The sequence below is a fragment of the Ranitomeya imitator genome, chromosome 6 (assembly GCF_032444005.1).
Source record: "Ranitomeya imitator isolate aRanImi1 chromosome 6, aRanImi1.pri, whole genome shotgun sequence".
NCBI classification, from domain to species: Eukaryota; Metazoa; Chordata; class Amphibia; order Anura; family Dendrobatidae; genus Ranitomeya; species Ranitomeya imitator.
In genome coordinates this window covers 452,948,971-452,964,965 of record NC_091287.1, presented here as the reverse complement: position 1 = coordinate 452,964,965, position 15,995 = coordinate 452,948,971, and the positions used below count along the sequence as shown (strand labels likewise).

At 41.5% G+C, this 15,995-nt stretch overlaps 1 protein-coding gene across 1 annotated transcript in view; it reads left to right on the top strand.

Annotated features, from left to right (window-relative positions):
- The window catches only part of PREX2 (phosphatidylinositol-3,4,5-trisphosphate dependent Rac exchange factor 2), a 762,305-nt gene that overhangs the window by 154,271 nt on the left and 592,039 nt on the right, over positions 1–15,995 (top strand). Inside the window, exon 7 of the mRNA XM_069731466.1 lies at positions 10,147–10,280. Coding sequence (XP_069587567.1) covers positions 10,147–10,280 — 134 coding nt within the window. The remainder of the gene's footprint in view (positions 1–10,146; positions 10,281–15,995) is intronic.

The following is a 15,995-nucleotide window of genomic DNA, read 5'->3' as shown; positions in this document are numbered from 1 at the left end:
TTTTGCTTTGATGACTGCTTTGCACACTCTTGGCATTCTCTTGATGAGCTTCAAGAGTTATTCACCAGAGATGGTCTTCCAACAATCTTGAAGGAGTTCCCAGAGATGCTTAGCACTTGTTGGCTCTATTGCCTTCACTCTGTGGTCCAGCTCACCCCAAACCATCTCGATTGGGTTTAGGTCTGGTGACTGTGGGGGCCAGGTCATCTGGTGTAGCACCACATCACTCTCCTTCTTGGTCAAATAGCCCTTACACAGCCTGGAGGTGTGTTTGGGGTCATTGTCCTGTTGAAAAATAAATGATGGTCCAGCTAAACGCAAACCGGATGGAATAGCATACCGCTGCAAGCTGCTGTGGTAGTCATGCTGGTTCAGTATGCCTTTAATTTTGAATAAATCCCCAACAGTGTCACTAGCAAAGCACCCCACACCATCACACCTCCGCCTCCATGCTTCACAGGGGGAACCAGGCATGTAGAGTCCATCCGTTCACCTTTTCTGCGTCGCACAAAGACACTGTGGTTGACTTGGAACCAAAGATCTCAAATTTGGACTCATCTGACCAAAGCACAGGTTTCCACTGATCTAATGTCCATTCCTTGTGTTCTTTAGCCCAAACAAGTCTCTTCTGCTTGTTGCCTGTCTTTAGCAGTGGTTACCTAGCAGCTATTTTACCATGAAGGCCTGCTGCACAAAGTCTCCTCTTAATATGCTTGGATACAGCACTCTGTGAACAGCTATCTTCTTTAGCAATTACCTTTTGTGGCTTACCCTCCTTGTGGAGTGTGTCAATGACTGCCTTCTGGACATCTGTCAAGTCAGCAGTCTTCCCCATGATTGTGAAGCCTACTAAAACAGAATAAGGAAGCCTTTGCAGGTGTTCTTTTGTTAATGATTATAATTTACTGAGTTAATGACTTTGGGGTTTTCATTGGCTGTAAGCCATAATCATCAACATTACCAGAAATAAACACTTGAAATAGATCACTCTGTTTGTAATGACTCTATATAATATATGAGTTTCACTTTTTTGTATTGAAGAACTGAAATAAATTAACTTTTTGATGATATTCTAATTTTGTGAGAAGCACCTGTATTTCAGCATAATAAAAGCAATGTTTATGGACATAAAGAAAATATGATCTCTGATATAGCATTCTATTATGAACCAGCTGAACTTAGCTTCTTTTTTCTTGCCATAATACAAATTCTAACAGTCTATTCAGTAGGACTATCAGCTGTGTATCCACCAGACTTCTGCTCAACACAACTGATGGTCCCAACCCCAATTATAAGGCAAGAAATCCCACTTATTAAATTTGACAGGGCACATCTGTGAAGTGAAAACCATTTCCGGTGACTACTCCTTGAAGCTCATCAAGAGAATGCCAAGAGTGTGCAAAGCAGTCATCAAAGCAAAAGGTGGCTACTTCGAAGAACCTGGAATATAAGACATATTTTCAGTTGTTTCAAACTTTTTTGTTAAGTATATAATTCCACTTGTTTTAATTGATAGTTTTGATGCCTTTAGTGAGAATTTACCATTTTCATAGTCATGAAAATACAGAAAAATCTTTAAAGGGAACCTATCACCCGTTTTTTTCAATATGAGATAAAAATAGCGTTCAATAGGGCCTGAGCTATGCTTTACAATAGTGCCTTTATTGTCCCCTGATTCACCACTTTTGCTGCCAAAACACCTTAGTAAACCCGCCGTTTTCGGCTGTTAATCACGCTGGTCTGGTCAAATTGGCGTTGTGAAATCGCTGTTTCTCCCCCCGCTCCTCGGCATGTCTGACGTAACTCGATCTGTGAATAGCACAGATCGCGCTCTTTTTTTGCAGTTGCGCAGTGCATTCAGCTCTAGCGCATGCGCAGTATGTATTGCCCAACTGTTGGCAAAGTACACAATACATAATTGAGCATGCGCGGTTTTCCACTGTGCCTGCTGTGCCTGCTTCTAGCCTCCCATGGAGGCTATTGAAGCATGGCAAAAGTGAAAAAAAAAAGTGGAAAAAAAAATAAAAAAAATATAAAAGTTTAAATCATCCCCCTTTCGCCCCAATCAACATAAATCAATTAAAAAAAAATCAAATCTACACATATTTGGTACCGCTGCGTTCAGAATCACCCAATCTATCAATTAAAAAAAGCATTAACCTGATCGCTAAATGGCGTAGCGAGAAAAAAATTAGAAACTCCAGAATTACGTTTTTTTGGTCGCCGCGACATTGCATTAAAATGAAATAACGGGCGATCAAAAGAACGTATCTGCACCAAAATGCTATCATTAAAAACGTCATCTCGGCACGCAAAAAATAAGCCCTCAACCGACCCCAGATCATGAAAAATGGAGACGCTACGAGTATCGGAAAATGGGGCAATTTTTTATTTTTTTAGCAAAGTTTGGAATTGTTTTTCACCACTTAGGTAAAAAATAACCTAGTTATGTTAGGTGTCTATGAACTTGTACTGATCTGGAGAATCATAATGTCAGGTCAGTTTTAGCATTTAGTGAACCTAGCAAAAAAGCCAAACAAAAAACAAGTGGGGGATTGCACTTTTTTTGCAATTTCACCGCACTTGGAATTTTTTTCCCGTTTTCTAGTACATGACATGCTAAAACCAATGATGTCGTTCAAAAGTACAACTCGTCCCGCAAAAAAATAAGCCCTCACATGGCCAAATTGATGGAAAAATAAAAAAGTTATGGCTCTGGGAAGGAGGAGAGTGAAAAACGAACACGGAAAAACGAAAAAATCCCAAGGTCATGAAGGGGTTAAATGAGAAGGTGTGTCCAAACTTTTGCTCTGTACTGTGTATATATATATATATATATACATATATATATACATATATATATATATATATATATACGTATATATATATATATATATGTATATATATATATATATATATATATATATATATATATATATGTATATACAGTACAGACCAAAAGTTTGGACACACCTTCTCATTTAAAGATTTACCTGTATTTTCATGACTATGAAAATTGTAAATTCACACTGAAGGCATCAAAACTATGAATTAACACATGTGGAATTACATACTTAACAATAAAATGTGAAACAGCTGAAATTATGTCTTATATTCTAGGTTCTTCAAAGTAGTCGCCTTTTGCTTTGATGACTGCTTTGCACACTCTTTGCATTCTCTTGATGAGCTTCAAGAGGTAGTCACTGGAAATTGTTTTCACTTCACAGGTGTGCCCTGTTTAACCCTGCTGTTCTGTTCGGGTCATAGTCACCCGAACAGACTTTTTGCGGCCCTGTAGATTTTTTTCTGTAAGTCTATAAAACTTGAGACTCCTTGACTTTTCCTCATTTGGGGGGACCTACCTATGAGTATTTTTTTTTTTTGGTTACTTTTTGCTACACGCAAAAAGTTACACTTGTTGTGTTCGGCTCATAGTGACCCGACATCGTTTTTTACAGCTGTGAGGCCATATTTTCAGTGAAATAAAGGAGTTATAACCTCAGTTGGGTCTATTTATTGCATCTACTATTGTATATCAATTGATTTATTTCCTAAATTATTTCAATGGGGTCGTACACGCGCTCTACCGGGGGTATGCATTGAGATCTGCGCACCATAAAAATAGCTTTATATTGATTATTTTTGGTGCGCAGTCTATTCTAAAATGTAGAGTGCATCCAGAGAGATCACTAGGTGTGCACTACACGTGTATATTATGCGCAGAATGGACTGCTCAGAACTCGCTGTCTAAGACGTTTTTTTTTGTAAAGCTGAGCTGTAAAGTCTTGCAAATAATTTTTTTTTGCTAAGTAAGTCTGTCTTCCTGGCTTATCTGCTTGTTTTCAGAAGGGTTCTTATCTTCTCTGCTCTTATCAGTACACATATGCTAGCCCAGACATGTTACCTTTCAGTTTCTTTGGAGAGCAGCTGTGTGCTTCTACCCCCATGGCCTCTTCCGGCATCAAAAGAAAAAGATGCAGCTATTGCCCTTCTACTTGTGACAACAAGACGATTATAACATGTTCTGGCTGTAAAACATTTCTATGCAAAAATCATGTGTATTGTTTTTCATGCAAGAATCCGTAAATTTATATGATCATGTAAATATATTCACATTGTAATGTTTATTATCTTTAATTTTTTATCACAAAATGTTTGATTTGATTGTTTTGTTTTGTTTTTTTACAAAATATGTGTAGTTTTCTATTTTTGTTTTGCTCATTGGATGGATCAGAATAAAAACAAAAAAAAAAGATTTCTAGTTCATTTTTCTTTTTTTTTTTTTACTACCAAACATGTTCACAAAGTCTAGTAAGCAAAAAGTATTAAAAAAATGGAGTTAGAGTGTCTAAAATCAAGGTTTAATAAGCCGGGTCATAGTGACCCGGAACACTACAAGTGTATAGTAAATGCGAACAAAACAGCAGGGTTAATAAGTAGGATTGCATGCCATATAAATGGGGTTGGGACCATCAGTTGCATTGAGCAGAAGTCTGGTGGATACACAGCTGATAGTCCTACTGAATAGACTGTTAGAATTTGTATTATGACAATAAAAAAGCAGCTAAGTAAAGAAAAACGAGTGGCCATCATTACTTTAAGAAATGAAGGTCAGTCAGACTGAAAAATTGGGAAAACGTTGAAAGAGTGCCCAAGTGCAGTTGCAAAAACCATCAAGCGCTACAAAGAAACTGGCTCACATGAGGACCACCCCAGGAAAGGAAGACCAAGAGTCACCTCTGCTTCTGAGGATAAGTTTATCAGAGTCACCAGCCTCAGAAATCGCAGGTTAACGGCAGCTCAGATTAGAGACCAGGTCAATGCCACACAGAGTTCTAGCAGCAGACACATCTCTACAACAACTGTTAAGAGGAGACTTTGTGCAGCAGGCCTTCATGGTAAAATAGCTGCTAGGAAACTACTGCTAAGGACAGGCAACAAGCAGAAGAGACTTGTTTGGGCTAAAGAATGCAAGGAATGGACATTAGACCAGTGAAATCTGCACTTTGGTCTGATGAGTCCAAATTTGAGATCTTTGGTTCCAACCACCGTATCTTTGTGAGACACAGAAGAGGTGAACGGATGGACTCTACATGCCTGGTTCCCACCGTGAAGCATGGAGGAGGAGGTGTGATGGTGTAGGGGTGCTTTTCTGGTGACACTGTTGGGGATTTATTCAAAATTTGGAGGAATACTGAACCAGCATGGCTACTACAGCATCTTGCAGCGGCATGCTATTCCATCCGGTTTGCGTTTAGTTGGACCATCATTTATTTTTCAACAGGACAATGACCCCAAACACACCTCCAGGCTGTGTAAGGGCTATTTGACCAAGAAGGAGAGTGATGGGGTGCTACGCCAGATGACCTGGCCTCCACGGTCACCAGACCTGAACCCAATCGTGATGGTTTGGGGTGAGCTGGACCGCAGAGTGAAGGCAAAAGGGCCAAAAAGTGCTAAGCATCTCTGGGAACTCCTTCAAGATTGTTGGAAGACCATTTCTGGTGACTACCTCTTGAAGCTCATCAAGAGAATGCCAAGAGTGTGCAAAGCAGTCATCAAAGCAAAAGGTGGTTACTTTGAAGAACCTAGAATATTAGACATATTTTCAGCTGTTTCACACTTTTTTGTTAAGTATATAATTCCACATGTGGTAATTCATAATTTTGATGCCTTCAGTGTGAATTTACAATTTTCATGAAAATACAGAAAAATCTTTAAATGAGAAGGTGTGTCCAAACTTTTGGTCTGTACTGTATATATATATATATATATATATATATATATATATACATATATATATATATATATGTATATATATATATATATATATATATATATATATAATCCAGAGATTGATAAATAGGGAGTAATTTTGGATCTTCAAAGGTTATACCATTACATCTCACATATGGAAAATCCTGAGTCCAGTTCACCATGAAAAAAGTGGTGGATCCTGTTTAAGGAATGTTTTATCAACTTTAAAGTGACATTCAGGTTTAAGCCAATATGCAGCTAACTCACTTATTTTTGAATAAAATATAGCCTTGATTTGCCGTAACCATTTTATACATTTCTCAAATTGTATCATATTAGGCTCCTTTAAATAATCATCTGCTTTTCAGTTGTGCTTCAGAAAGTGGCATGAAGAAACAAAGTGATTTCCTACCAGAAGGAAACATTTAAGGAGGGCAAGGCTTTACAAGGAATAGAAGAAGTTATTTTTAGAACCAGTGAGGATCAAAGCCTGGCCTAAATTCCCATCGCTAGCAATATGCTGAGCCGGTTTATGAGCATGAACATCCCGGCAATACGTGACCATCTGCTGAAATATGACCCTCTGTCGCCTGAATGGTACCACAGTGCTGAACCCCTTTCATAGATGAAAAAGAAATATTCTACCTGCATATGGTATAAAACTCCTTTTTTAAGGAGAAGAGGAAGAAATAAAAAATTTGGGTGCAGCAAATATGATTATGGTACTAAAAATCCTTGGTGATGGACACATTTTTTTGTAATAGCAAGACCTCATTCAGACACCCGTACATCAGAGTTTATCAAGAAAGAATACCTTCTCATTATAGTTTATGAAGCTGTTCACATGTTGGTGTTTTTTTTTGCACCGCAGTGATAAGTCCAGATCAAAACTAACCATACAAATCTATGGGTCTGCGAAAGATCACTACCTGCACACAGCAATCCGTGTACCATCTATGTGCTGAATAGGAGAAGTTTTATAATACTTGTTTTAATTTTTATATTAATTCTGTAATTCAGTGAGGAAAACCCTGACAAAATACTGCTGAAAATTAGATCCAAAACGCTGATGGAAATTGGACTATTTTCTGCATGCAAGAAAAATTGCTGATGTCTGAATAAGGCCAAACTCTGGATTCACATATTGATCTTTTGATGTTGTTTTCATAGTAATTTTTTATGTTGGTTTTTGACCCAAAGAGGAATGGGTCGCAAGAAAATATATAATTTACTTCTTTTTGATAAGCTTTTGAAATTACACCAAAACCCTTCATAAAAGTGTGTAAAGTGGTAATAAACTAGATAGTTTCACAAATAGCAGTTGAGATAAGCAAATTTATTCTAGTGGAGTTGAATTCTACTCGAATATGACAAAAATCTGCTTTCACTTGACTTTTTTGTAATTCACTTCTGTGAGGAAGTAAAATGGCGGACACTAACCGACATTTTGCTGAACCGTAATGGGCCATCTAAAGGGAAAAAAATAAATACTTATACTTTCCTTACCGCTCCCCTAACTCTTCCATTCCTCATTGTCCCCAGTCTGGTCCTGGTTGCATCTTCTTATCACCACTGCAACAGCTGAAATCCCCGTGACATTTCTGGGCGTGCAAGGTGACGGTGCACATCACAAAATCGTGACCTTATGCGCTCTTGTGCAGAACTGTCTTAAGCCTTTTAAGAGCTGAAAATCATGACTTAACAGGATGAGGCCTGGGGATTCAGTGCCTGCGGTGGTGATTAGAAGATGCAACCAAAGAGGAGCGGTCGGGTCATGGTGAGGAGCAGACGGGTCGGAGAAGTGATTGGTAAAATGAATGCAACCATTTTTTTAAATTTTTTATATTTTATGTTTCTTATGCCCTGGGGTCTGGATAGACCACATAGCACCATAAGGTAAATTCAATTCATGAAGAGTAACTCTCTCAATCGAATTTCATAGAAACATCTGCGCCGGCAAGTGAATTCAAATTTTGCCTGATCTGCTCATCTCTAGCTGTTGGTTAATCTATTCTTGTCATGTGAATTGCCCTCCTCAGTGACGGCATCTTACATGTAGGATCCTGTCATATCTATCAGCAGACTGTAGGATTCCTGTGCTCTACCTTTGGAGCAGATGACTTTTTACACAGTCGCCTGTAGCCTGACAGGAAAGCTACATGGAAACTGAATTCTCTTCCTTCCTATGTGATATAAACACTTTGACTTGTAAGGGGAGTCACGCCAAAGATAATACTAAATTGGGAAGTTGGTACTTAATCATTCCCTAAGAATATTTGAGCTTTCATATCATTGTAAGATCAAGCAAAGGCAAATCCTTACTTAAAAGGAGTTGTCTAGTTTAGAAAACCCATTTTCCAATACCTTTGGATGGTGTTATAGTTCACTTTCTCATCTTTTCCATCTGGCCCAGACCGGCATAACATCTTCTTCCAGCCTCAATTCGTCTGTAGAGTTTACAACAAAGACATATTTGACAATATCGTCCTTTAGAAAATATTTATGCCCAGTGCAAGTGCCCTAGGCACACTGCCCACATTTTGCCCCCCCCCGAAAGTAATAGTGCGCCCTGTGTGCCCATAAGATGATTTAACATTTAATTTACTCTGAGTTCTCGCATGTACAGTAATAATGTCCCCTCAGTTTTGTACACCTTACCTATACACAGTATGATGACCCTACAGCTCCCATATACACAGTATGATGAGCCCACAGCTCCCCCATACTCAGAATCATGCCCATCATAGCTCCCCTAACCAAAGTACAATGGCCCCCACAGTAGTCTCCACACAGTATGATGCCCCTACAGCTCCCATATACACAGTATGATGAGCCCACAGCTCCCCATACTCAGAATCATGCCCATCATAGCTCCCCTATACAAAGTATGATGGCCCCCACAGTAGTCTCCGCACAGTATGATGCCCCTACAGCTCCCATATACACAGTATGATGAGCCCACAGCTCCCCATACTCAGAATCATGCCCGTCATAGCTCCCCTATACAAAGTACGATGGCCCCCACAGTAGTCTCCACACAGTATGATGCCCCTACAGCTCCCATATACACAGTATGATGAGCCCACAGCTCCCCATACTCAGAATCATGCGCATCATAGCTCCCCTATACAAAGTATGATGGCCCCCACAGTAGTCTCCACACAGTATGATGCCCCTACAGCTCCCATATACACAGTATGATGAGCCCACAGCTCCCCCATACTCAGAATCATACCCATCATAGCTCCCCTATACAAAGTACGATGGCCCCCACAGTAGTCTCCACACAGTATGATGCCCCTACAGCTCCCATATACACAGTATGATGAGCCCACAGCTCCCCCATACTCAGAATCATGCCCATCATAGCTCCCCTATACAAAGTACGATGGCCCCCACAGTAGTCTCCACACAGTATGATGCCCCTACAGCTCCCATATACACAGTATGATGAGCCCACAGCTCCCCATACTAAGAATCATGCCCATCATAGCTCCCCTATACAAAGTATGATGGCCCCCACAGTAGTCTCCACACAGTATGATGAGCCCACAGCTCTCCCATACTCAGAATCATACCCATCATAGCTCCCCTATACAAAGTAGGATGGCCCCCACAGTAGTATCCACACAGTATGATGCCCCTACAGCTCCCATATACACAGTATGATGACCCCACAGCTCCCCCATGCTCAGAATCATGCCCATCATAACTCCCCTATACAAAGAACGATGGCCCTCACAGTAGTCTCCACACAGTATGATGCCCCTACAGTCCCCCTACAATTATTATTAAAATTAAAAACAAGCATCTGATACTCATGTAATCCGGGATCCTGGTGAGTCTGCTACTTAAAATGACACCAGACAGATTTGTGTGCAAATGTCCCAAATACAGTTGGTTGCATCATTAAGGATTTCATGAGTAGGTCACATTTTAGGACACAAGCCTTCAAATTTTGCTGCAAAAATGTCAGCAGTTCTTTGTTTTTGTATGAAAATGATCTTACAAAGAAAAACAATGTTGATGAATTATGCAGTGAATGAATGAAATGAATTCCTGAGATGATACGAATCCATATTTACACGACTCCAGGAGAGATGCTCTATTTGTTCCTTATCGTTCTGCTTTATTATCTGTTTTCTGCATTCTATTATTGCTCTTATTCACTGCTTTTATTATTTAAATGACACATTGTCAGCTTCTTTTAAGCATACAAAAGATAAAGAAATGAGTGACGTAGCGGGAGAGACCATTGCCTATGAAACCTGTTATTTTTTTGTTTAGCTGTACCGATTGCTGTGATAAAAATACAATTTTCTGGCACAATAATACTGTTTCCATTGAGCAGTTGATATGCTTTTTTTTTCTTCTTGTCTGCTTTGTTAGGGGTCCAGCATAACCGATACTTGCACTGAAATGCTGATGCAAGGAGTTCTTTTAAAAATTTCCTCTGGGAATATACAGGAGCGGATTTTCTTTCTCTTTGATAACCTTTTAGTGTATTGCAAAAGAAAGCATCGGTAAGTATTAACAAACAGCATAAAAAGCTGAATTATTCCAAATGCTTCCTTTTCATTTTGTAGGACTTTAATTACATATTTAACTCTGTATTTTGTAGTTTACTCCAATTCACTCTTGTAATTTACCTTTTTTATGTTAGCACTATACAATTTCCAACAATCTAGGGAATTTCTATCGAGAGACCATTTTCACTCATATTGGAGACTGCCACATCTGTAAATGTACAGTATGTTAAAGATATACTGCAGATAAAAGTTCCACAATTGGATGTGTAAAAAAAATGTTCCTGTGCTGAGACAATCTTATAAATGTGCCCCTGCTGTGTACTGTGTAATGGCCGTGCCTGACCGTACAGGAACATGGTCTGATCATATCACAGCTCCTGGACAGAAAAGGATGCAATAGAGTATACAGATAGGACAGCAGGGGATCATAGCTGATTCTTTCTGTGAGGGAAAACATTTCCCTGCCTGTTTTTAAGAAAGAAGGACTCAGCTGCGATCCATGCTGTTCTGTTCTGTTTTTATGCTCCACAGTTCCTATCTTTTCATGCATGGTTGAGTCACTTGACCATGTTTAGTTGTATTGAAGATATGGCTTTTCGCCGCAGTTCTTTCATGAAGACTCCTAGCCATCTTCATTGGAATAGTAGACAGGTGTAGCTGAGTCTTACAAGTTGCTGCCAGTTTGGAGCTTATGACAATGCTGGACATCTTATTTTGAAGGGAAGTAAGCATGATGTGGCTTTCATGTTGCAATGTTTCATTGGCCAACCACCACATCTATTGTCCTCAACATTACCCATTCCTTGATGTTCTCAGTGCTGTGAAATACAGGCATATTCTTATCCATCATACAATGCCATCAGGGAGGAATCTAACTGGCCCCAAATTTGTTCTGCAGCAAGACTACAACCCTGACGATACACCCTGCCCATACAGCCGATGTCATTAACAACTATCTTTAGTGTAAAAAGAATAAGAAGTTTAGGAAGTGATGACATAGCAACCACATAGTACTTATCTCAGCATCTTCGAATTTCTATGGATCTACATGAAGAGACAGATGGATTTGCATATGCCTACATCCACAGAAGATCTGTGGTTAGTTCACCCAAATGTTTGGAGCAACCTTCCTGCTGAGTTCCTTCAGAAACCGAGTGAAAGTGTACAAAAAAGAATTAATGCTTTCATTTAATCATAGAATGTTAAAGTAGCAAGGGACCTCAAGTTCATTGTGTCCAACCCCCTGCTCAATGCAAGATTCACTAAACCATCTCAAACAGATGTCTGTCCAGCTTCTGTTTGAAGACTTCCACTGAAGGAGAACTCACTACATCTCATGGCAGCCGGTTCCACTCTTCCAGATCCTTTAACTGTTCATTGTAGGACATACATTGCAGTCCACTCACCAAGCTCTTCTCTGAACTTGTCCAGTTTTTTTATGTCTTTTTTAAAATGTGGTACCCAGAACTGGACACAGTATTCCAAATGCTGCCTGAACAAGGATGGGTAGAGGTAGATTAATTACTTCACATGGTCTAGACTCTATGAGTCTCATAATACGTCCTAGAACTGTGTTTGCCTTTTTTGCAGCTGCATCACACTGTTGACTCATGTTCAGTCTGTGATCTATTAGTATACTCAAGTCTTTTTCATGTTGCTTAGTTCTATTCTTCCCATTCTATATATGTAATTTTCATTTTTCTTGTTCAGATGTAGAATCTTGCATTTCTCCCTGTTAAAAACCATTCTACTAGTCACTGCTTATCGAGATCCTTCTGAATGCTTTCTCTGTCTTCTCTACTGTTATCTATCCCTCCTAGCTTTGATGCTACCTTGAAGGCAAAGGGTGATTACAGCAAATATTGATAGGATTTAGATTTGTCACTTATTCATTCACTTTGCATTTTGTTAATTGATAAAAATAAACTATTCCCACTTCTGTTCTTGAAAGCATTCTTACTTTGCAGTATTTTTTCAACATCTGACTAAAACTTTTGCACAATGCTGTATATTTTTACATAAAGGTAGCACAAAAACAGACATTTTATAAAATGTAAGAACACATCTGCACGCTGCTTAAATTTTGGGTTAAAGAATTTAAATTCTTATTTCGATTTTTGAAACCATGGGCGAGATAAAGCTTCAGTAAATGATCTACTCAATCATATACTAAGCTGGCTGTATCTACAATTCCAAATATAGTGTCCTGAAGACTATGGCATTAAGGAAGTCGTGTGGAAGTTTTCAGAGCTATGTAAATTGTTTGCATTTGTGCATTGAGCCCTCCACTTCTCTTAAGATAAATAATCTACATTCCTGTGTTTCCTTAGGGAAACAAGGGATATTGAGAGCAAATAAAGTTGCTGACAGTTGTATTCTAACAATATTAACCCCTTCCCGACCCATGACGCCACGTAGGCGTCATGAAAGTCGGTGCCATTCCGACCCATGACGCCTATGCGGCGTCATGGAAAGATCGCGTCCCTGCAGGCCGGGTGAAAGGGTTAACTCCCATTTCACCTGATCTGCAGGGACAGGGGGAGTGGTAGTTTAGCCCAGGGGGGGTGGCTTCACCCCCTCGTGGCTACGATCGCTCTGATTGGCTGTTGAAAGTGAAACTGCCAATCAGAGCGATTTGTAATATTTCACCCATTATAACGGGTGAAATATTACAATCCAGCCATGGCCGATGCTGAAATATCATCGGCCATGGCTGGAAATACTAGTGTGCCCCCACCCCACCCCTCCGATCGCCCCCCCACCCCCCCGATCTGGCCGGTACACTGCTCCGGCTCCCCTCCGTCCAGTGCTCCGCTCCCCCCCGTGCTCGTGCCCGCTCCCCCCGTGCTCCAATCACCCCCCCGTGCTCCAATCACCCCCCCTGCACTCCGATCCACCCCCCCCCGTGCTCCGTTCCACCCCCCCGTGCTCCATTCCAGTCCCCCCGTGCTCCGTTCCACGCCCCCCGCGCTCCGTTCCACCCCTCCCGCGCTCCGATTCCTCCCCCCGTGCTCCGATCCCCCCCCCCCGTGGTCCCCCCCCACCCTATCATACTTACCGATCCAGCCGTGGTCCCGTCCGTCTTCTCCCGGGCGCCGCCATCTTCCAAAATGGCGGGCGCATGCGCAGTGCGCCCGCCGAATCTGCCGGCCGGCAGATTCGTTCCAAAGTGCATTTTGATCACTGAGATATAATCTATCTCAGTGATCAAAATAAAAAAAATAATAAATTACCCCCCCCCCCCTTTGTCACCCCCATAGGTAGGGACAATAAAAAAATAAAGAATTTTTTTTTTTTCCACTGTTAGAATAGGGTTAGGGTTAGGGGTAGGGTTAGGGGTAGGGGTAGGGTTAGGGGTAGGGTTAGGGGTAGGGTTAGGGGTAGGGTTAGGGGTAGGGCTAGGGGTAGGGTTAGGGGTAGGGTTAGGGGTAGGGTTAGGGTTAGGGTTAGGGCTAGGGTTAGGGTTAGGAATGTGCACACGTATTCTGGTCCTCTGCGGATTTTTCCGCTGCGGATTTGATAAATCCGCAGTGCTAAACCGCTGCGGATTTATGGCGGATTTACCGCGTTTTTTTCTGCGCATTTCACTGCGGTTTTACAATTGCGATTTTCTATTGGAGCAGTTGTAAAACCGCTGCGGAATCCGCACAAAGAAGTGACATGCTGCGGAATGTAAACCGCTGCGTTTCCGTGCAGTTTTTCCGCAGCATGGGCACAGCGATTTTTGTTTCCCATAGGTTTACATTGAACTGTACACTCATGGGAAACTGCTGCGGATCCGCAGCGTTTTCCGCAGCGTGTGCACATACCTTTAGAATTAGGCTATGTGCACACGGTGCTGATTTGGCTGCGGATTGGCCGCTGCGGATTCGCAGCAGTGTTCCATCAGGTTTACAGTACCATGTAAACATATGAAAAACCAAATCCGCTGTGCCCATGGTGCGGAAAATACCACGCGGGAACGCTGCGTTGTATTTTCCGCAGCATGTCAATTCTTTGTGCGGATTCCGCAGCGTTTTACACCTGTTCCTCAATAGGAATCCGCAGGTGAAATCCGCACAAAAAACACTGGAAATCCGCGGAAAATCCGCAGGTAAAACACAGTGCCTTTTACCCGCAGATTTTTCAAAAATGGTGCGGAAATATCTCACACGAATCCGCAACGTGGGCACATAGCCTTAGGGTTAGGGTTGGAATTAGGGTTGTGGTTAGGGTTAGGGGTGTGTTGGGGTTAGTGTTGTGGTTAGGGGTGTGTTGGGGTTAGGGTTGTGATTAGGATTATGGCTACAGTTGGGATTAGGGTTAGGGGTGTGTTGGGGTTAGTGTTGGAGGTAGAATTGAGGGGTTACCACTGTTTAGGCACATCAGGGGTCTCCAAACGCAACATGGCGCCACCATTGATTCCAGCCAATCTCGTATTCAAAAAGTCAAATGGTGCTCCCTCACTTCCGAGCCCTGACGTGTGCCCAAACAGTGGTTTACCCCCACATATGGGGTACCAGCATACTCAGGACAAACTGCGCAACAATTACTGGGGTCCAATTTCTCCTGTTACCCTTGTGAATCTAAAAAAATGCTTGCTAAAACATAATTTTTGAGGAAAGAAAAATGATTTTTTATTTTCACGGCTCTGCGTTGTAAACGTCTGTGAAGCACTTGGGGGTTCAAAGTGCTCACCACATATCTAGATAAGTTCCTTGGGGGGTCTAGTTTCTAAAATGGGGTCACTTGTGGGGGGTTTCTACTGTTTAGGCACACCAGGGGCTCTGCAAACGCAACGTGACACCCGCAGACCATTCCATCAAAGTCTGCATTTCAAAAGTCACTACTTCCCTTCTGAGCCCCGACGTGTGCCCAAACAGTGGTTTACCCCCACATATGGGGTATCAGCGTACTCAGGAGAAACTGGACAACAACTTTTGGGGTCCAATTTCTCCTGTAACCCTTGGGAAAATAAAAAATTCTGGGCTAAATAATTATTTTTGAGGAAAGAAAACGTATTTATTATTTTCACGGCTCTGCATTATAAACTTCTATGAAGCACTTGGGGGTTCAAAGTGCTCACCACACATCTAGATAAGTTCCTTTCAGGGTCTAGTTTCCAAAATGGGGTCACTTGTGGGGGGTTTCTACTGTTTAGGCACATCAGGGGCTCTGCAAACGCAACGTGACGCCCGCAGAGCATTCCATCAAAGTCTGCATTTCAAAACGTCACTACTTCAATTCCAAGCCCCGGCATGTGCCCAAACAGTAGTTTACCCCCACATATGGGGTATCACCGTACTCAGGAGAAACTGGACAACAAATATTGGGGTCAAATTTCTCCTGTTACCCTTGGGAAAATTAAAAAATTCTGGGCTAAATAATTATTTTTGAGGAAAGAAAACGTATTTATTATTTTCACGGCTCTGCATTATAAACTTCTATGAAGCACTTGGGGGTTCAAAGTGCTCACCACACATCTAGATAAGTTCCTTTGGGGGTCTAGTTTCCAAAATGGGGTCACTTGTGGGGGGTTTCTACTGTTAAGCCACATCAGGGGCTCTGCAAACGCAACGTGACGCCCACAGAGCATTCCATCAAAGTCTGCATTTCAAAACGTCACTACTTCACTTCCGAGCCCCGGCATGTGCCCAAACAGTGATTTACCCCCACATATGGGGTATCAGCGTACTCAGGAGAAACTGGACAACAACTTTTGGGGTCAAT